At 43.1% G+C, this 22,363-nt stretch overlaps 1 protein-coding gene across 4 annotated transcripts; it reads right to left on the bottom strand.

Moving 5' to 3' along the window:
* Positions 1-140: 140 nt before the first annotated feature.
* On the bottom strand, positions 141-20,963 carry ZNF18 (zinc finger protein 18). 4 transcript variants are annotated; one of them, XM_087825844.1, is made up of 8 exons: positions 20,949-20,963; positions 20,222-20,331; positions 14,887-15,388; positions 13,458-13,647; positions 12,947-13,038; positions 7,345-7,429; positions 6,584-6,691; positions 141-1,494 (listed from the first exon to the last, which is right to left on the bottom strand). In XM_087825844.1, the coding sequence occupies exons 3-8, from the start codon at positions 15,274-15,276 to the stop codon at positions 707-709; spliced, it is 1,653 nt and encodes a 550-aa protein (XP_087681970.1). In that variant the 5' UTR covers positions 15,277-15,388; positions 20,222-20,331; positions 20,949-20,963; the 3' UTR covers positions 141-706. The 4 variants fall into 4 exon arrangements, with proteins under 4 accessions (XP_087681970.1, XP_016078014.2, XP_016078016.2 ...); XM_016222528.2 differs by lacking the exon at positions 20,949-20,963 and having other exon boundaries at positions 20,222-20,490; XM_016222530.2 differs by lacking the exon at positions 20,949-20,963 and having other exon boundaries at positions 7,345-7,423; positions 20,222-20,490.
* Between the last annotated feature and the right edge of the window lie 1,400 nt (positions 20,964-22,363).

Raw genomic sequence — 22,363 nt, 5'->3', positions numbered from 1 at the left:
TGTGCAAGCCAGTGGGAGGTGGGCTCAGACAGAGGATACCAGGGACAGACTTACCTGAGACAAGCAAGCACAGCACTGGCCAAGCTCTCACATCTGAGCACCAGGCCAGCACTTTCCTACCAATGTGCAGCTGGTTGATAGGTTTGTGTGGGATGCTCTAAGCGCTCGACTACCATTGAGGGTCTACGAGAAATGCACTTTGAGTTACAGTCAACACACAATGGACACAAATGAGACAGGAGTGACTCTACTAAGTTTATTTAAAACAGGGACAGAACATTAACTTTGCACTGGTGTGACAAAGAGCACAGGTGAGCTCACTGGCCCTCTATGTCCCCCCTTTCCTAACAGACGGCCTGCTCTAGGACCCCACTTCTAAAGGGCTGGTCCAAGGTTCTTCACATGAGCAGCAATTGTGGCTCCCCAGGCAGCACTTCTAAAACTGGATCTCCAAGCAACAGCTTTGTCCCATCTCGTCCCCAAAAAAGAGAGGAGGTGAAAGACAAAGACTATCCTTTCTCCTGATGCAGAAGCAAGAAAACCAGAGTAAAATCCAATCCAGGCTGACATATCCTCCAAGTCCAAACTCACGTTCAGGTACTCTTCTCCAATCCACGCAGGATAGCCTCTAAGAGACGTAATTTCTCCCGAGGAGCTCAGTGTTGTAAAATGGACCAGCATACAGAAATGGGCTAAGACAGTGTGGCTACTGAAAGGACTTCTTTCCTAAATGGGATCTTTGATGTTTATCAAGACTGGAACTCCAGCTGAAACTTTTCCCACAGCGGGAACATTTGTAAGGTTTCTCTCCTGTGTGAACCCTCTGATGTCTATTAAAGTTTGATCTCTGGATAAAACTCTTCTCACAGATGGGACATTTGTAGGGTTTCTCTCCTGTGTGTATTTTCTCATGGTGGCGCAGTCCTGAGAAGTCACTGAAGCCTTTCCCACAGTAGTCACATTTACAGGGCTTCTCTCCCGTGTGAATTCGCTGATGTTTCACAAAGTCAGAGCTCCGCAGGAAGGCCTTTTTGCAGGTGGGGCACTGGAGGTATGTCTCCCTGGTGTGAGTTCTTTGGTGAAAAACAAGCTGAGAATTCCTGTAAAAGGTTTTCCCGCACTCCCTGCAGGTGGGCAGCTTCTGGGCCATGGGGGCTCTCAGCTGCCCTTTAGGGGAGGCCTCTCTCTTCTCTTCCAGCCACAGCACGGACAGTTCTCCTGCATGAGGATCAGGCAGGTGATGGCCTAGTTGTTTCACAGAGTTCCTTTCTTGAGGAGAGAGCTGTCCCCCTGTCCCCTCACCCTGAAGGTTTTCCTGAGCCTCAGGGAGATTCTCTCCTTCTCCAAAGTGTCTCGGCTCATCCGCAGTGAAGAGGCCACTTAAGGAAGCCTGAAAAGGTGCCTCCTCTGAGGCATGACAGGAGGCATCTGGAGGTTCCTGGTCCCTATAATTTTCCAAGTTCAGGTTCTCTTTGTCATTTTCCTGTCTACTGCCTGAAAGAAGAGAGATTTAAAATAGTTCAGTACATGGCATGCCCGATTTTCTAATTCATATGTCAAAGAAAGAGCCATCATAAAACATTAATTCTTTTACCAAGGGGGCATCAGTGAATGAGGGAGAAAAGCTCCATCTGCCCTGAGTGCCTGGCACTCGCTTCACTTGTGCTATCCTTTCTCCTGATGCAGAAGCAAGAGATGCAGATGCAAAGCAAGTGACTTTGCATCTCCTGACTCAGCCGGGACCCGAGGAGAACGTCTGATGCAGAGGAGGGCTCACAGAGAGCACTGTTGACACACACACATCTCCCCGCAGAAAAGCAGCATGTGCTTTTTTCTAATTACAGTTGACATACTATATTAGTTCAGTTGTACGACATAGGGATTTGACATTTATATACCTTAAAAAGTGATCACCACAGAAGTTTAGTAACCATCTGTCTCTGTACATAGTTAGTGCAACATTAATGACTATCCCCCAGGCTGTACATTACATTCCCGGGACTTATTTTATAATCTCAGGTTTGTACTTCTTAATCCCCTTCCCCTCTTCCACTCATCTCTCAAAATCCTCTTGCTTCTGACAACTATCAGTTTGTTATTTGTATCTATGAGTTTGCTTCGGTTTCATTTTGTTTGTTCATTTGTATTGTTTTTTAGATTCTGAATATAAGCGAAATCATATGGTATTTGTCTTTCTCTCTCTGACTTATCTCACTTAGCATAATACTCTTTAGGTCCATCCATATTGTTGCAAATGACAAGATTTCGTTCTTTTTTATGGCTGAGTAATATCCCATTATATTTATTTGTTTCTGTGTGCGTGTGTGTGTCACCTCTTCTTTATCCACTCATCTGTCAACGGAAATCTAGGTTGCTTCCCTTGGCTATTGTAAACAATGCTGCAATGAACAAGGAGATGCATATGTTTTTTTGAATTAGTGTTTTCACTTTCTGAAGATAAATACCCAGAAATGGAATTGCTGGGTCATAGAGTAGCACTATTTTTACATGTATTTATTAAGAACCAGGAAAAACAAGTATATTATATGAGAGCACTACTTTAAAAAATGACTGGTTATTATCTGAATATATGTAAATATAAATATGATCACTAAAAATAATTTTAAAAGTATACAGAAGATAACCAAATCAACCTTAATTATACAACCTAGAGGTAACAAGTATACATTTCCTTCCAGTCTTTTTTTTTTTTTTTAAACTATATCTTTATTGACCCGAGAGAGAGGAAAGAAGAGGGAGAGAGAGAAAAACATCAATGATGAGAGAGTCATTGATGGGCTGCCTCCTGCACGCCCCCAACTGGGGATCGAGGCCACAACCCGGGCATGTGCCCTGACTGGGAATCGAACTCCAATCGCCTGGATCCTAGGTCGACGCGCAACCGCTGAGGCACACCTGGCCAGGCTCCAGTCCTTATTTAACCAATACATATGAGTGTACGTGCTTTCATCTGACATAATTGATAGGTTGTATATACAGTTCTATATCTGGCTTTGTAGCATTTAAATTGTAAACGACGGTCTTTATCAATTTCACATGGTTCCTTTACAAGGAACCTAGAAATTCATGAAATGCAATGTGTCATTTTATTATGGTTTTAATGTACAGTGAGGTTGTAGCATAAAAGTGAATCTATGCTTGAATCCAGCATTCACTGTGCTTTGTTAACTCATGTAACAGTTGAAATTTTATTTTTCTCATCATAACTTAGGTGTTTGGTCATTACAAGTTAATGATGCATATAGCAAAGATTTTATTTTGGTGGTGGAATTTATTTTCAGCTTTTGTAAATTACTTTATTCCTGTAGATCTAATGAAGTTATTTACCTTTCTCTTTCCTATATTAGTCTTTCAGATTATCTGCTAAAGACCCAGGAACCTGCAAGAGAAGTAGACCTGAACTTGTTAATTTACAAAGCCTTAGAACATACATATTCTTCTCAAATGGCAAAGGCACTTTCTCTTGTCCTTAAAGAAGCCTTTATAAATATCATTTAAAAAGCTGAATAATGGTCCATCATGAAGATGTCATAATAATAAACTTATAATTTATTTAAGAATTCTCCTACTGTGGTGTTTTTACAACTATAAATAATGCAGTGATAGCATTTTTCTTCATAAATTTTTACCCACATTTCTGATCAATACCTTAAAGGAAGTTCCTTGAAGTGGAATTACTATGTCAACAGGCATAAATATTGTCATTAAGGCTCTTGATGCGTATTGACACACTGATTTCCAGAATGACTCTATCCCCCTCTGGTGTGAGAAGCCAGGCCAAGTGAAGAACAGTTTCAATAGTTAAGTACTGAATACTTTAAAAAGATTGCCCATTATTTAGACCAGTGAAAAATGGCTTTTCATTGTTAAAAGTTTTAATTTTTAAAGCATGAATTTTTCACATTTATGAGCTATTTTTCATACTCCAACACACTGCTGTCCATTTTTTATTAGGAAAGTCATTTTTTATTATCAACTTGCATTAACTATACACTAAGAAAAATAATCATTTATCTGTCATGTTCATAAAAAATGTTCTTCACCAATCTGGTTTCGTTTCCTGGGGTTATTTCTATGTATAAAAGTTGTAAGGGGTTTTCTTTTTAAATATATTGAAGTCTATAAATCTTTTCCTTAATGATTTTTCCATTGCTTTTATACTTATAAAAACCTCCATCCTGCCCTGGCCAGGTGGCTCAGTGGTTGGAGTACCATCCCATATACCAGGAGGTTGCGGGTTCGATTCCTAGTCAGGACACACACCGTTCAATCCCAGGTGGGAGGTGAGAGGCAAAGGATCGATTTTTTTCTCGCATGGATGTTTCTCTCTCTCCCCCTCCGCATTCTAAAATCAATAAAACATGCCCTAGGGTGAGGGTTATAAAAAGAAAAAAACTTTCATCCAGACATGAGTCAAATAGTCACTCACTTTCCTCTTTACTATTATCATATTTTATGTCTTTTTCATCTATTTCCAACTTTTTTTTAGTATATAACATACATCAAATTTAAACCACTTCCTTTTCCCAAAGAGTCTTTTTCCTGACATTGCTCACTGAAGACAGGTCGTCCCACGGATCTGTGAGAATCCCAGGGTATGGAGATTCGCACACAGACCAGCTTCCTTCCCTGGGCTGCCTTTTCTGTTCCATTAGTCTGTGCATCTATTTTCACATCAGTATCCCAATATTTTAATGATTTTACCTATTTTAAATGACAGGATCTTAATATTTAGAGATCTAATATTGATGAAACATTCTTCTTTCTAAACTTTTTACTATTCTTGCAGTATTATTCCAGATAATTACTTAAGAATCATTTTTGCAAATAATGTTTTTAATCTCTTGGGATTTTGATTAGAGGCATGTGTAGACGGCTTTGTGAGGCTCGCTCCTCTGCTGGCCTGTGTTACCTAGGAGCTGTTCTTCCATATGCTCAAGTGAAACAGCGTGCACATGCTCTCCTGTAACTTTCACACCCCGACTAAGTCCAGATCTGGCACACCAGCTAGCTGGATCTTTCCATCTTTTCCTCGTTGCTTCCACATGGGTCTGCGGTCTCATGCCTGCACATCTGGACTCCTACATCAACTTCCCACAGGGTTCCTCTCCCCCAAGTACCCCCTCCCAGGCTTTCCTGCACACTGCTACTTCCTCAGCCTCTCTCTTTCACATATCCTCTCCACAAGAACCTGCAATGGCTTTAGTTTCCCTTATCGAGACAGGCTGCCTCTGTTGGTTCTCTACAGTCTGGTACAAGGCAAGATGTAATGGGCATGTCAGCAGATGGAATGAAGGGAACAAGAAAAGAATGAGTTGGGGACATAGGGAGCTATATATCACAAGCAGTCCTACTGCAAGGAAGTGCATGGGAAATCTCTGTACCTTCCACTCAATTCTGCTGTGATCATGAAACTGCTCTAAAAAATAAAGTCTATTAAAACATAATTCCTACTGCAATAACCTCTAAAGCAATATTCTCAAACTTTTTTGTCTGCTACCCACAGTAAGAAATATGTTTATATTGAAATACAGTATATGCACATATATTTGGAACAAAAATTTCCTGAAACACTATCTATCCTGATATTTAATATTTCCTACTTACATCCTGATATTTTCTATTTAATTGTATTTTTGTTTTTTTATGATGGCTGTAACCTATAAAATGATTTCATAATACACTAATTGGTCATGAAATGCAGTTTGAAAAATACTGCTCCAAAGGTAACTTTGTGAAATAGTATTATGATAAATATATTCCTTAAAATTAAAATCCTGTCTCATTTGATGTTTTCTCTCTGTGGTATTTAGCAAAGAAAAAGAATTCAATACCACTGGGGAGAAAGAATGATGTCATACAGTTCATGTCCTTCCTACAAGACGGGTCTTTTGCGTATGTAATAGTGTGTATGTCTAAGTAGATTTGGCAGAAAGGTTTCACATAAGGGCAGTATTTTAGAATAATGTAGAAGGCAAAGGGGGATTGCTATTTTACAACAGAACAAGTTCATATTTCTTCTTCCCCAGACCTAAACACATATTTGTATGAAATATTTGTTGTTTGTGCTACTTAATGAGTTACATGCATTAAGATTAGCTAACACGTGTCTGTGTGTGTGTTTGTTTTACTTTATTTTGTTGAGGGTGAGGTGGTTACTATTCACTACAAACAGAATAAAAAAAGTCTAATTACTCTGAACCCTCGAACAAGAGGAAGGGTAGTAACAGCTGTCACATGACCTTTTTTGTAATAGAATTCTACCCATATCTGTACTGGTCTCCATCTGTACTAATCTTAGCTCTCTCTGAGAAAGATAGTTGTCACAACAGATAAGGCTGAAGGCAGCAGATTCAGGTGTGGTCTTTCTTCCCTCATTAACTATGAGTGTCAACAGCACCAGAGCCAGAGATTAAGGAGACCTGACTTCCATTTTCAAACCAGACTAACCAGATCATGCCTAGTCAGAATCAATGGAACAGAAACCAAATCCTAATATCTCCCCCCCATCTCCATTCCATGACAGACCAGAAATGGCTCTGACCAATGAAAGATTACTCACCTCTGCAGGTGGGTCTCGGGATCTTCTCACTGACGTGAAGGTACAGTCCTGCCAGTTCTTGCCCATATTCTGTTGAAGTAGTCAGGTCAGGCTTGGAATTGGAAATGCCTGGTACAAAGAGAGATAACATGTGGGCCTCGATGAACTAGGAGGACTGGGGACCCAGCTGTTTTTCAAAGGAGTGTCCTGAGTATGAAAGGAAATATGAAGGCTCTGGAGACCACTTAAGGCAACTCATCTTAGGATATGAGGAGCTTCTAAGATACCAATGCTCACAAGATAAGCAGGATAGATGGTGAAGACCACAAAAAGAAGAGTCTGGGCAGGTAGAGTCAGACCACCTGATGACTACAACCCCTCTAATAGTTGGTTGAGACTGTGGTTTAGTATTAAAGAGCATGGACTCAGAACCAGCCACAACTGAGTTCCATCGTAACTCAGCACTTACGAGCTAGGTAACAGTGAGCAAGTGACCTGATCTGACACTCACCTCCATCACCTTAAAAACAGGAACAACATCACCCACTTCATAGATTCAAGGTGCATAATGCACCTCTGACAGTTCCTGGTACACAAAATACGTTCAATACCAGGAAGTTCTTACTATAACTCTGCTACCTCCAACTCACTCCAGTTCCCAATGGTGTTGCTATGATACTCTGCACCCAGACATATTCAAGGAGAGAAGCTATCTCTAAGAGTACATAGAAATGCTTAACAGTCCTTCCATCTCCTTGCATCAGGCTAGCCCATGCCCTCACCTCCTGAGACCATTTTCCCATAGGTCTCCAGCATGAGATCCCAGTATTGCTCCTTTTGAGTGGAATCCAGGTGCCTCCACTGCTCCTAGAAAACACACAATGCTGTGAATTCACTGAAAGTCTTTGAACCCTGCCTTCCCTGCCTATAGGAGGCTGAGAAGAAGGGGTTGTACCTTCGGAGCCTGGCCGCTGGAATATGTAGGAATCATGGGAGGTAGTTCAAGGAAAAAGGCCAAAGGGAAACCACAGTCCCTACATTAGTATTTCTTGCCTATGTCTTTGAACAGTGGGAGCGTGGTATTCCCAAAATTTCATTAAAACCTGGAAATTCAAGAGGGAAAAGAAGAAAATTAAAAAGGTATTTGTTGGAAAAGCAGCTGTAAATCAGTAAAAAAGCGGGAAGAAGTAACGATGAAGTCAACTGAGCTGTAAACCTCACTGGGAAAGAGACTGGTGGACTCAGAGCATCGGGAGAGGCTGCAGCCATCCACCGGGGATCTCCAACAGTTCTGAGTTTAGTGTCTAACATCAAATCAGTTTCCTGGGAAATTGATGAGTTGTCTAGAGCAAGATGCCCCTCAAGTATCCCCAAAACATCTTTTTCTTAGCCTATGACACTGGAGACTCGAGACTCAACACTGGGAATGCCATCTAAGTAGGGTCTACTTTCGTGAATTCAAATTTCAATCTCCCCACCAAGGAAACAACTGTGAGAAACTCAGATGATATAGGAGAGTGATTTACAGCACAGTCCTTGGAGTCAGACATACTGGGTTTCAAGTCCCAGTTCTGCCACTTCCTAGCTGTGATCCTGAACAAGCTACTTAACCTTTCTGGGTCTCAGTCCTCACTTAATGAGAGTACCAAACTCAAAAACTGTTGGGAGGCTTAACAGGAGTAGTGCAAGTGTCATCTGTTTTGAGCACACTGCACTCTTCACTCACAACACTCATCAGTTTATTAAGTAGCTATGTAAATGTACACTATGTATATGACAGAACACCCAATCTTTTTTATACACACACATATGAAAGTATTTCATCAACAGTCGGCTCCACTGGCACATAGCACCATGAGAAAAGATTCTCCACTGTGCTCTTCTAGCCCCCAGACCCAGCACATCACAGCGAAGGACAAGTCTTTTAACTATCAGATCCTGAGGAGGGGAGGGGGGGGGAGAAGGGGAGAAGGGAGGGGAGGGAGAAGAAGGAGGAGGGAAGGAAGGGGAGGGAGGAGGAGAAGAAAGAAACAAAGAAAGAGAGGGGGGGAGGGAGGGGGGAGGGAGGGAGGGGGGGGGAGGGAGGGAGGGAGGGAGGAAAAGGTGTTGTTGAAAAATGAAAAGGTGAAAAGAGACCTTGATATATTTGACTATGTATTTAACTATTTACTATAACCGCATTTTTAATATAAACTTTCACTTAGAGTGTTTTTATTTTTAAAGTAAAAATCGTTAGCAGCTTATTTTGTTCATCTCCTGTGAATGAAGCTACCTTAACAACTTCCTAAAAATAGCCAACTTGAGCAAACACTGCCGACTACAGGAGCACTCTGTCTTCCCAGGGGGAACACAGGCCCCCGCCTCAGCGCTGCCAGAGAGAAGGCTGGCAACTCCAAGGATGTGACATCTGACTGGCAGTCTGGCTTGCAGGATATGACGCTATTCCATAGGCACCAAACAGTAGCCACCAAGCACAGTACAAGATAAAAAAGAACACAGCCACCAAAATCCCAAGGGCTGCAATCAGTCCTCAGAAGCCAGCAGAGGCTTCAGGAGTCTCCAAACAGTATACCCGCAGCTGAAAGCCACTAATTTACTCAAGGAACTGCAAACAGCTCAGGACGCTTGAACAAAACCTCTTACCTAAGAGGCAGGGCACCTGACCTGGCCAGTGTGGTTCAGTTAGTTGGAGCATCATCCAATGCACCGAAGGGTTGAGGGTTCGATTCCCTTTCAGGGCACATACCTAGGTTGTGGGTTCAATCCCTGAACGAATATGGGAGGCAACCAATTGATGTTCCTCCCCCCCTCGCCCCGCCTTCCCCTCTCTCTAGAGAAAATCAATAAACATATCCTCGTGTGCAGATTAAAAAAAAAGAGAGAGGCAAGACACCAAGTGCAGCCATCTTGCTTTTAAAAGAGGAGGAAAAATTAAATTCCTACTTTGGAAGGGTGGAAGTAGGAGTTTGATGGAGAAATTATGTCAATTTTGTGTGGAAACAGCACCACCTTGTGGGACATTATGAGACATTACCACAACTGACTTGCACCAAGTTCTTTGCACTGGGTTCCATTCCCGAAATCTGGAAACACAGGGATGTGAGTCAAGTATCCCCATGTGTATGTGAGGTTCTAACTCAGTCACGGGTTCTAACAATAAAATCCTGCTGTGTAGGGCCACTACTGCATTATCCTGGCATTATTCATCAAGTTCCTAATTTATGAGAGATTAGGGAAAGCAATTACTTATATTTTAAAAATCCCTTCACTGTCCTGGCCAGGGTGCACAGCGGTTAGTGTCGCCGTGTGCACTGAAGGGTCGCGGGTTCAATTCCCAGTCAAGGGCATGTATGTCAGTTATAGGTTCAATCCCTGGCCCCAACTGGGGTGCATGCAGGAGGCAACCAATCGATGTGTCTCTCCCACATCGATGTTTCTCTCTCTTTCCCACCCCTTTCCACTCTCTCTAAAATTCAATGGAAAAAATATCCTCGGGGGAGGATTAACAAAAGATAAAGTAAAAATAAATAAATAAATGAAAAAGCCCTTCACTTACAAGGGATTCCATCAAATATCAAGGTCCTTCTGATGTAAATACTTGTTAGTTTGGGGAAAGGATATTAGGATTGAGTAGGGATGATATTTATTTGTTTAGACTGAGTGGCTGTTAATCAGTTATCTGCTAAATATAAGGAATTTAACACACACCACACACACATACCACACATTCACATAGTACTGCTGGTGAGCATTTTAAATCTTTTGACTTTAAGCAATCCAGAACAGGTCACGGTTAATGTTGTTATGTTATGTAGATTTAAAATGTGTTAATAAGTTGTATATACTTTTCATAGGGATGTCCTGTACTTACTATAGGATCAACAATAATCCTCCAAATCTGCTTGAAATATTTAAGAGAATACACAGTTTTTTTTACCAAGCAATCTCCTGCCTAACAGTTTGGTTTCTGGGTACCTTGAAAGCAAGAAGGCACCCCTGAGTCACTGAAAAGGCACCCGTATATCCCTTCCCTGCACCCTCCCCATCCCTTTCCCAGGGTGAACTACAAAGCTGGTGTCCAGTTTCTAAATCCCAGAGCCCAGCACGCTGAGGCTCAGGCCCGATCTTCAGTCCCACATTAAGCAGCACCTATGGGCTTCCCTATGTTCATCTGCACTCTGTATTACCTCATGAGGCAAATCCCAAGAAGGGTTCCCCAAAGGTTTCAAACAATGTTTTGATTAAGATATATAGGTTCCTGGAAAACTTTATTTTTATCAAATATAACTTTTCAGAATTTTTAACTACATTATCAAGATGAACCTGTCCCAGAGACTTCTGTTTACAGACAAGATGTAGTAATAGGGACTGGATTTACTTTTGTGTCTGAAAAAACTGAAAGAAGAGACAAAATATTCAAAACAACGGTTTTTGGATATAGCACGTTAGAGTAGAACAGAGATCCCTGAAAGTGGTAACAAATCAGGTGAGCCCTACAGTTGCCCACAATTACACCTATAGAACATCCAGAGCAGCAGAGAGGGGAAGCTGGCAGAGCCAGGCAGGCCCCTGGTTGAACAGGAGGAGCACAACGGGGTTAGAGAGTCAGCAAGGGAGAAGACCAGAGTGGGGGATCTGCACTAAGAGAGCTCCAGAGATCTGCAGAGGGCCCCCCCTGGGTCCAGAAAAGAACCACATAAAAGAAGTGGAGGGAACAAGCCTCTGAGCTTGCATGGTGCTGGGAATACCTCACATCTCAAGAACTGCAGTGGAAAACCTTGTCTATCAAGGAGCAGCAGGTAGAGTCCTAAGAAGGGTATTGCTTCAGTAGTGGGGAAAATTAGCCCTATACTAAATGCTTCTCTGATGCCATATAACACACCGTGTCCAAGTAATCTAACCATATCCCAGAGCACAGCTCAAAGACATTTATAGGAATGCAAAAATATCCAGCCCTAGCAAGGTAAAATTCATGTTTGCCACATGATTAAAGATTACTGGGCACACAAAGAAGCAGAAAAACACAACTCATAATGAGGAAATCAATTCATCCATCAAAACTGACACAGGTGATAAATTAGTAGACAAGGACATTAATACAGATGTTATACCTATATTCTATATGTTTAAGAAGGTGGAAAAAAGATTGTACATATTAAGTACATACACAGAAGATATAATAAAGCCCCAATTCAAACTTCTAGAGATTAAAAATATATCTGAGATAAAAAATACACTGGATAGAATTAACAGCAGATTAGACACCAAAGAAGAAAAGATTAATGAACCTGAAAACATTAAAATAGAAACTACCCAAAATAAAGCAGAAATTAGAAAAAGAGCATCAATAAGCTGTAGGACAACTTAGAGAGATCTAATACATGTACACACATTATCATCACATACATCCTACATGTGTATTATTCTCAGAGTCCTCAAAGAAGGAAAAAAGGAAGAAAGGCAGAGAAAAAGTTGAAGAAATCATGGCAAAAAATGTTCCAAATTTGATGAAAACTATAAATCCACAGACCCAAGAAATTTAATGGACACAAGCATAAGAAACATGAAGAAAATGATTCCAAGGCATATCACAGTCAAACTATTAAAAACCAGTGAGAAAATATTCAAAACAAGCAAGCAAGATACATTATATGCAGAACAAAGATAAGAGTACATAATGGCATGATTCTGTTTCATACAAGATTCTAGGAAATGCAAACTAATGTATGGTAACAGAAAACAGATCAGTAGTTGCCTTAGAACTAGGCAAGTGTGGAGGGGGAGCAGGGAGGGAAAGGAAACTTCTGGTGGTGACAGATGTGTTTTATTATCTTGTTTGTTGTCACTGTTTCATGTTTGTGTATATATATATATATATATATATATATATATATATATATATATATATATATATATATATATATCAAAAAACTTACCAAATTGTACACTTTAAACATGTGCAGTTTACTGTTTGTCAATTATACCTCCATAGAGTTGGGGAGGGGGAGAAGATTAACCTGTCCCACACTGATACAACCACTCAAAATCTCGAACTGACTCCTCTGTGAGAGGCTTAAACTAGGAAATGAAATAGTCACTTCTTAGCATTACCCAAAAATAATAAAAAAGGAGAGACAAGATTGCCTCTTCAGGGCAACTTCTTCCAGGGCCCAGATTCCATTACTCAAGATGATAATTAGGAAACAGTCTGTCTTAAGAAAAATGCTGAAGGTTGGGTTTCATCCCACAGGTATAGATATTCTAGATAACTGCTAGGCCATCCTTTCTACTCATTTGAAACCTCTCCCCCTTCAATCCTCCTCTCTACTGACACATCCTCAAAGCCTGGTTCAGGCGCGAAAGGAACAGGGCGACGCAGCTCACCTGAGGTGCTGTGTGGAGAAGTGAGGCTCCGAAGTCCTGGTCCCTGGTGAGCCTCTCCTCGGGTTGGGCAGGAAACTGGGAAGCAGCCACTGCTGAAGAGAAACAGGAAGTGTAAAGAACCAGCTGTCCTCCTCAACCAGTCCCCAGAGGGTACAGGTAAGAATCTTCACAAATCACAACTGATCCGCTCCACCATCTATGATTTCAAGAACTGTAGTTACCTCCCTAACAAACTGCAACTCCCTCCAACCTTCCAGATTCACCCAGATTTTCTCCCATCTTTCCTCAAAACCAAAATCCAAAAGGCCTAGCCCAGTCACAAAGAGTTTAAACCACAGGCTGCGAATATGCAAATTAGAGTGGTTCATGTAGGACTACACTGTTTCTGAACTTTCTAGAGATACCCCAATCTGGGCAGCATTATCGTTTGCAACCCACTCTCAGGCCTAGTAACCACAATCCCCAAGTTTCTCCAAGAGAGCACACACTCCACCTAAATAACTGCCCCCACCTAACTCCTGTTCCGCGTCAGACTCCTCCTTCACCACGTGGCTCAGTGGCTCCCCTCGCCCAGGGGGTGAATTCTGAAGTTCCAGCTCCTGAGGCATCACTTCAAGACGAGACTCCACTTCCCCCACTTGGCAGCTTGCAGATTCCACCTTCTTGGATAAGATGTCCTGACCTAGAACCTGGATGCTGATCTGGAGACCACACAGTACTAATTACTGAAAGATCCAGAGTGAGGGTTTCTGAAAGCTTCTATAATAGATTGTAAACAGTTCTCAGGGACATGGAGTAAGAAAAGAGAAAAACAGCTTTTATTTCTAGTATAGCAGGAACCAGTGAGGGAAACATCCTGAGAAAGGCCAAAAGCTGAGGCCTGAACCAGGCTGGAGGCCTTTGAGACACACCACTAATATTGCATTTCTGCTGAACAGTCTCCACCAGTTGAGACACAGGTGTCTTTTGAACAACATCTCAAACATTCTAGTCTAAAGGTGGAATGGGATGGAAGGCTTTATCTTCAACCCCTAATGGATAAGTGTTGAGAGTCACAAGGACTCTTAGAATTAGATGAGGTGTGTGGATACACTGATGAAGTATAATAAGAATTATACTTGGTCTCTGTCCCTGTTTCTGGGCACAGAGCTCCTAAAACCCTTGGAATTACCTGAAGGAGTGACAGGAGCAGGGGTTGTTATTTATAATGAGCCCCTTTCAACCATACCTGAGTTGATGCTAATGAAGTGATTCTTGGTAGGCCCTCAGATAGCTTCAGGATGGAGGCTGGTCACCAGAGGAACCCACCAGGTGATTAGAAGGTTGGAACTTTCAGCCCCTGCCCTCAACCTCTGGAGAGGGCTGGAAATTTTCACTCATAGTGGCCAATGATAAACCAATCATGCCTAAGTAATGAAACCTCCATAACAACACGTAAACTACAGGTTTCAGGGAGCTTGAGTTAGTGAACATACAGGAGTGGGTGGCCTGGAGAAAACGTGGAAGCTGTGTGACCCCATCTCCTCCAACTGCCTATTCCTGAATCATCCTTCATAATAAGCTGGTAAATGTAAGTAAAGTGTTTTCCTGAGTCCTATGAGTCAGTCTAACAAATTATCTGAGGACAGGGTTTTGGAAACCTCCAAATTTATAGCCAGTGGGTTATAAGTATGGGTAGCCCTTGAGACTTATAACTGGTATCTGAAATGGGGGCAGTCTTTGAGACTGACCCTTATCCTGTGGGATCTGAGTTAACCCCAGATATTCAGTGTCAGAACTGAACTGAATTGTAAGACATCCAGCTGGTATCAGAGAATTGGAGAGCCGGTTGCTAGTATAGAAAACTCCACATATTTGTTATCAGAAAAAAGACCACACACTTGATAAGACTCCAGAGGAGCGCTGTGCTTCACTAACAGATCACTGTACCCTATGCTTACCCACTGCCACAGCCTCTGGGGGTCTCCCTTCAAGCTCTCCACCAGGGTCACTGCCTCCTCTCCGCTGCCTGGACACTGTTTCCGCACCCACATCTGAATCTCTCCAGGGAGGATGGTCAGGAACTGCTCCAACATGAGGATCTCTAGGATCTGCTCCTTGGTGTGAACCTCTGGCTGCAGCCACTGGAAACAGAGCTTCCGAAGTTGTCTCAGGGTTTCCTGGGGCCCAGACATCACCTGGTAACGAAACTGCCTGAAAAGCTGGCGTGCAGTCTCGGGGCTGGAGGGCTCCCCTCTAAGAGCAGCATCTGGTCCAGAGAACGGGAAGTCCTCAGCCTTTGCCAGTGGTGGCAGCAGGACTAGGGCCTGCCCCAGCTCAACGGGCATCATCTGGCCTGGCAAGTCCTTTTATGTGAAGTTCTTCTGGGATGAAGTTGTCTCTGGGGAGAACCAGGTTCTCACAGAGCCTCTCACAGGGACACAAGAGGAGTGAGATCGAGGGCTACACAGAAGAAAGGAACACATTTTGAGAAAGAACAAATCCACATGCCCTACCTGAGAAGCCTAGGAGTCAACCACCGATGTTTTCAAATCAATGGACACACTATTTTATTTTGAAAGACTGTAAACATGAAGCCACAAAGCTAACCACTAATACATATCTAAACAGTCACCATCACCCTGCGCATTTTATAACATCCCCTCTTGGTATTCAAATGTCCAGCCTGAGTAGAAAAATTAAATGCACCACATGAAGCATCTTTACTACGGGTTTCCAGGGAAACAGCTCTTCTGCAAAATACTTCTATATCTGCAGCCACATGTCAGCAGACTAAAAAAATAAAGCTGAGCCCTAGCCAGTCTTGGTCAGTGGTTAGAACGTCAGCTTGCAGACTGAAGGGTCTCAGGTTCCATTCCAGTCAAGGGCACGTACCTCGGTAGCAGGCTCAATCCCCGGCCCGTCGGGGTGTGTGCAGGAAGCAACCAATCGATATGTCTCTCTCACATCAATGTCTCTCCCTCACTCTGTCTCTCTCTCCCTTCCACTGTCTCTGAAAAGCAATAGAAAAAATATCCTCAGGTGAGGATTAAAAAAATAATAATAAAAAAATAAAGCTGAACAAAGGCATCAATGCCCTAGAAATAAAGGCTAATGCTGAAATGATCAGATGCTTCCACAACAAATATGAGGTTGAAGAGAACAAATTAACTCTTCCTCAAAAAGTGCAATGAAGTTTCTAAGTGACCTCTTTTGAGTGTCATGGGAGTTTATAAAAAAACCTGACACACCTGAAATTTTCAACCTTGGGCTAAAAGAAGGTATAGAATAAATACTAACTACCTCGAAAACATTCTTACAGGCTTGAACCAAGTAATGTTATAGTGAATGGTATCAAAATTTAGAAGAGAGCAATTAAGATGGTAAAAAGAAATATTAAATGTCAAAGTAAATGCTATATCTCGTTAGCTTTCTTGCACATAATTCTAACACTGGATTGATTACTGGGTCAATCCTTAAATGTTATGAAGGACCTAGAGGTCATCATTCTCCATAACACCAACCACAACAACCAAAAGACACCCAGTCACTGGGTATCTGGTGTAATTAGACATCAGTACAACACTCTAGCTTTTGATAGCTGCTTTTTACTCAACATATAAAAACCAATGTCCCTATCCCTACCTACCACCTCACCCAAACAGCTCATCCTATATCACAAAATCATCTAAAAACCAAAACAAAGAAAACAAAACAAAATTTCTCAAGAGAACACAAAAGAAAAGAGCAAAGTAAACATATTTCATTCATATATTCATGCAGCAACCAGTATACTACAGTGACATATATTATGTGCTCAATAAATGTTTCACGAATTCTATTCTGGTCATGACAGAGTAACTGGTAGTATATATAAAACTCAAGAAAACTGATAAGGCAACTTTCTCAAGCACTAGACAACAGGCAGGCAGAAATGAAACCCCTGAAAGAAGAAAAGCTCATGAGGTGAATCCCATGAATATCCTGGCTGTCAGGGTGGGGACAATTTCCCATGGAAAGGAAGCTGGAGCTCAAGCAGACATCAGTCGTCTCATTAAAAAACTAAACTGAGGAGGCAGATATCAGAATTTGGAGCCACTGTCTGGCCAGCATGGCTCAGTGGTTGAGCATTGACCTACGATCCAGGAGACTGAGGTTCCATTCCTGGTCAGGGCACATGCCGGAGTTGGAGACTCGATCCCCAGCAGGGGGCATGCAGGAGGCAGCCAATCAATGACTCTCATCATTGATGTTTCTCTCTCTCTCTCTCCCTCTCCCTTCCTCTCTTTGAAATCAATAAAAAGTATATTAAAAAAAAAAAAAGAATTTGGAGCCACTGAAATGGCTGGAATCTAAAGAACAGGGCAGCAGAGAGCAGGGAGCTACAGGGGTGGAGGCAGAAGTCTGTGTGGGGTTTCCCTGTGATCCCTTGGCCAAGGGTTAGACTGCTCATTAGCAAGGTGAAACTATGCAAGGTGTAACAAGAAAGTAGCTGCTACCAGATTAAGAACAAAAGAGAGATACAAAAGACCAATCAGTGATGAGAGGCATGGGAGTTTTTGACCACTGAGAGTGGGGAGACCTCTTCCTTCATTAACACTCGAGGCATCCTGAGATACCAGAAAGGCCCCATGTTCAAAGACCATATCCTAGAGTAAGACCTACTCTAAACCTGCCCTGAAAAGCCTAAAGCCAAGCCTCAACAAGATCGACAGAGGTGAGCCAGTCTACTGGTCTAGTCTGATCTAGTTAGAACTTGGGAAATGCCTTGGGCTTTCCAACAGCCTGCCCTAACAAGGCATAAAACCAAGCCAACACAAGTCAAACGTGATTAGTCAGTAACTGAACTGCCAGCTAGAACAAAAGTCAACACACTTTAGAGGAAGATAACAGAATCCTTAGCATCAACAATGTGTCATCCACAATAACTAGGATGCAACAGAAAATTAAAGACATGTTTCATATAAATAAGGTAGGAGAATTATCCCCCACTGACTTGTACTACAAGAAATGCTAAAGGACATTCTTCCAGTTGAAGGGAAACTCAGATCTACAGAAAGGAATTAAAATCTCCAAAAATAGTAAATATATGATGAATAAATATAAAGTACCATGCTTTTATTTCTAACTTCCTTCAAAGGCAACTGACTTTTAAAAGCAAAAATAACAGTACAAATAGAACATAACATAAGTAGAAGGTATTAAAATAGTACAAAGGAGGGGGTAAATGGAATCAATGGCTTGTTAGGTTATTACATTTATGAACTGCTAGTTGAGAAATAAAAAGTGGGAAGTGAGTGGTAGTGGAAATGGAAAGTGTAAAGGTATTGAGAGGCAAGAAATGAGAAATGTAAACCATGGAGTGTAAAGTGGTACAATATTAAAGTAGACTCTGACAAGTTAAGGTGAACTTTGATCATTTAAGGATACATACTGTTAGTTGTAAAAATAGAAAAAGAGGTTTAGCTAAAAAGCCAAAAAGGGATACTAAAAAACATTCAATAACCCAAAATGCGATAGGAATGGGTCAAGAGAAGAGTAAGAAAGATCAAATGGAAAAAAGACTACAGTAGACTAACACACAACCATACCAATAATTACATTAAATGTAAATAGGCTAAACACTTGAATTGCACAGTAGATTGTCAGATTTTAAAAAAGTAAGACCCAATCAAATACTGTCTGCAAGAGGTATTTTACATATAAAGACACAGCTTGGAAATAAAATAGTGGGGAAAAGACATTCTATGCAAGTAGCAAGCACATGAAAGCTGGTATGGTTATATTAGTATTTGACCAAGAGATCTCAAGACAAAGAGAAAAAAGGGGACATTTCATTATGATAAATGGGTTAAGTCATCTAGAACACAAAAGAATCCTAAATGTGTATGCACTTAATACAAGTCTAAAGGGACAAATCCTCAATCATACTTAGAGATTTTAACATCCTTCTGTCAATAACTGATAGAACACGTACAAACTCCCCCTCAAAAGAAAAAAAAATCAGTAAGGATATAGAAAATCTGAACAACACTATCAACCAACTTGATCTTATTGACATTTAGACCCAACAATTGTCAAATACACATTCAAGTGAAGATGTAACATTCACCAAAACAGACTATATGCTTAATTAAGTTTCAAAAGACCGGAATCTTAAAGTATATATTCTCTGATCATAGTGCAATTAAATTTGAAATCGGTAAGATACCAAGAAAATCCTAATATATGAAAATTATTAAATAACAATCTTTAATAATCTATGGTCAAAGGAAAAAATCACAAAGAATTAAAATATGTTATCATATTGAATGATAATAAAAACACAACATATCAAAATTTGTAGAAAACAGCGAAAGCACTGTTTAGAGAGAAATGTACAGCCTCACATAAATATGTTTTAAAAACTGAATAAATATACATGTATCCTTCATTAATCTATTTAGTTCCTGAGTGTCAAATAACAAGTAGCAAGATTTTAGAGACTGATCGGTAGGCTTATTCAAATTTATTTGGTTCCTAAGTTAAGGTGGCAGTTTTAGATAACATTTAAGAAAAATGGCATTTAAGGAAAACTATAGATCTTATAAAATATTTAAATCTGATTTTAGTAATTATATTCTCAAATAATGGTAAGAAAAATGCCTCAATTATTCAAAATTAAATTTCTTTATAGAGAATTTCTGGGTTTCTATCCCAATGACTTCATGAAAATCTGCTTGTTTGTTACCAAAAAAAAAAAGGTTATCCCAAATGTACAGTTGCTATATTTATTAAAGCAGTAATAAATTAGAATGAATTTTAAAACGTACATCTAGGTAAGTATACTTACTATACATACATGCATAAGTAACCTTTTGTCAAGCACCTACTATTGACACAGACTCTCTTTAACCAAACTTTAGTCCAGCTCCCGAGACCTCTTTTTTGACTAGACCTAGCCCTTGTGCTCTGTCCTCGGACATTCTAGTCCAGTTTTATCAAGAATCTTGCTGCGTCTAGTTTAGGGAAAATGCTCCAGCTTTGGCGTCTGATCAAAGTCTATATTCCCCCACCCTTGGTAGCTGACCACCCTTGATAAACAAATTCCTTCTTCACCCCAGTCTGCCTTCAGCAAAACACCTGTCAAGTCCGCTTAGTCAGAATCCCCCCTTAATCCAGATGTTTCCTTCAGTTGTCCATCCACTGACCGCCCCCTTACTCCCTGACTATGAATCTCCACTTGTCCTTGTTGTATTCACTCTCTTTTATGCAAAACCCCATTTTAGTCGTCCCCCTGAGTGAAGTCGGCCTTACCGTCTTTAACAAGCGTCTGGAGTAACGTGTTCTTTCTTTGGGGTGCCTTGAGTAAGGGATCAGCTCCGTATTAGGCCCTGTTCATGTCATTTCTAATCCTCGCAATTACCCTGCAAGGGAAGAATTCAAGTTTATAGATCAGAGGCTCCCCTGGCAGCCACATTCAAACCCAGGAAGCTCTAATGCCTGTGCTTTGGGGTAGGGAGCTTGCCAACGTTTGGGAATTTGGGGGGGCGTGTTTGGGGGTTGCCACGCACGCTTCGGGGGAGCCTCAGGTACTTAGCGCCCCGGAGGCCAGGGCCGCTCGAGCCCTAAAAGGCGCTGGGCGGTGCTACCCACCGGCCGTTCCCCACCCTCCGGCCCCGGGAGGGGCCCGGGCACCGGCCCCTCAGGGCTCCCTGCTCCTGAGGGTCACGTCCAGCCCTGGGGAAGGCAGGACGGAGGGGCCCGTCTCTGGTCCCAGTCCAGAGAAGCGGCTGGAGAGTCCAGGGGGACCCACGGGCTCCGGGACGGGGAGCCGGGTCGGGGCGCAACCCCCGGCCCGCTCACAGACCGCCGCCCCTCCCCCGCACCCGCCGCGGCCCCGCGCGCACGCCCAGGCCCACGCGCGCCCACGGACGCCGCCGCCCTCTCGGGGGCCTGGCCGGTTCCGCGCGGACCGGGGCAGCGAGCGCCCGGCTCGACCCGGGAGAACGCGGCCGGGCCCGCCCCGCCCGCGCGCTCTCACCTCGGCCCTCGGCGCCGGCTCCGGGCGCACTTCCGGGAGACCCGCGACTGCGCGCGCCTCCGGCGGCGGGAGAGGGGCGGGCGGTCGGGGGCGGGGCGAGGGGCGGGACCGGAACTGAGGCGCGGATTCCGATTGGCCACCCGCGCCGTCAAGCCTCGCGGGTCCCTGCGCGGCGCTAAGGCCGCTCCCCGCCGCCGGTGCTCCGTCCAGCAGTTGATTCAAGCTTCGCGGGCTCCTGCGGTTCTCCGCGAGCACGCGTTTATTAAGGCTCTAGTTGGTTCCCGGCACAGGACCGCGCACTGCGACGGCTGCAAAGATAATTTCCGATCTGCCCCAGGTGCACAGCCAAAGCTGCAATACTCTGCCACGACCCCGGCTCTTAGCCGGCTCGCGCCTGTGGCCGTTCGGACCCCAGCCGGCCTCCCCGAGGCCTTTGATGCCCCGACCGGGCTCCGTCTTGCTTCTCCAGCTCTCTCCGCCTCTGCAGTTCCTGGGCGCTCGCCTCCCGCTTCTCCCCGTGCAGCGCTGGAGTTCAGCGGGGTGCCAGCCTCTCCTCCCGCGGAGACACCTGGTGAGAAGCCAGGACGAGCGGAAGAGGGAAACTGAGGCCGGTAGTCACACGGCACTTCACAGCCACCTAGAAAATCTACATGCCAAGCAGTTAGTCGCCATTTAGTAAATCCTGTCTTCCCTAAACCAGGGACACAAGAGTAAGTTGTTTGCACTTCTCCCAAACCAGGGGGTAAATAGCTTAAATCACCGACTCAGGGAGACAGGTAGCAGAAACCCAATTAGTGCCGTTTGCCACCCACACCCAAGGACAGATGAAGGTAAGAGAATAAACCTCATTTTCATACATCAGCATAAAGCTGATGAATATTCTATTGGATCCCCCCTAAGACCTCCCCTAAATGCCCAGCCCTTAAAAACCCTGCAAACGCAGTTCCAGCTCTTGCTCTCCCTCCCAGGAGCACCGCATGCCTTCTGCCTCCCTCCTCCCCCTTTCCCCACAGGCCTGCATCTCCTAAACTCAGGGTCCCCAGAGGTTTGCAACCTGGGCGGCAATGGGCAGCAGCCGTTCATCCCAGACAGACCCCCTGAACCTGTCCCCCAGGCCCTCTTTTTTCTGACTGCTTAGTGAGCCAAAGCAGCCCAGCCTAGGCTCATTTCCTCAGCCCTTTCTTGTTTCACTGTCTCTAGCTTTAAGAAACCTCCTCTAAAATTCACCTGGAGACTTGTGTTGTGAAATTTTTCCTGCACAAAGTCAAGAACCCACATACTACCAGCTGGCCCTAGGCAGAGCCCTTCAGGGCCAGGTCCCCTTTCTGGTAACACCCCCTTCCTCTCTTCTCAGCCCATCTGTCTCCCTCCCTCTTTCCCCCTACCCAGATGTCCCCTACCCCGCATGTACTACT

The sequence above is a fragment of the Miniopterus natalensis genome, chromosome 17 (assembly GCF_054644295.1).
Source record: "Miniopterus natalensis isolate mMinNat1 chromosome 17, mMinNat1.hap1, whole genome shotgun sequence".
NCBI classification, from domain to species: Eukaryota; Metazoa; Chordata; class Mammalia; order Chiroptera; family Miniopteridae; genus Miniopterus; species Miniopterus natalensis.
This window is presented reverse-complemented; position numbering and strand designations above follow the sequence as displayed.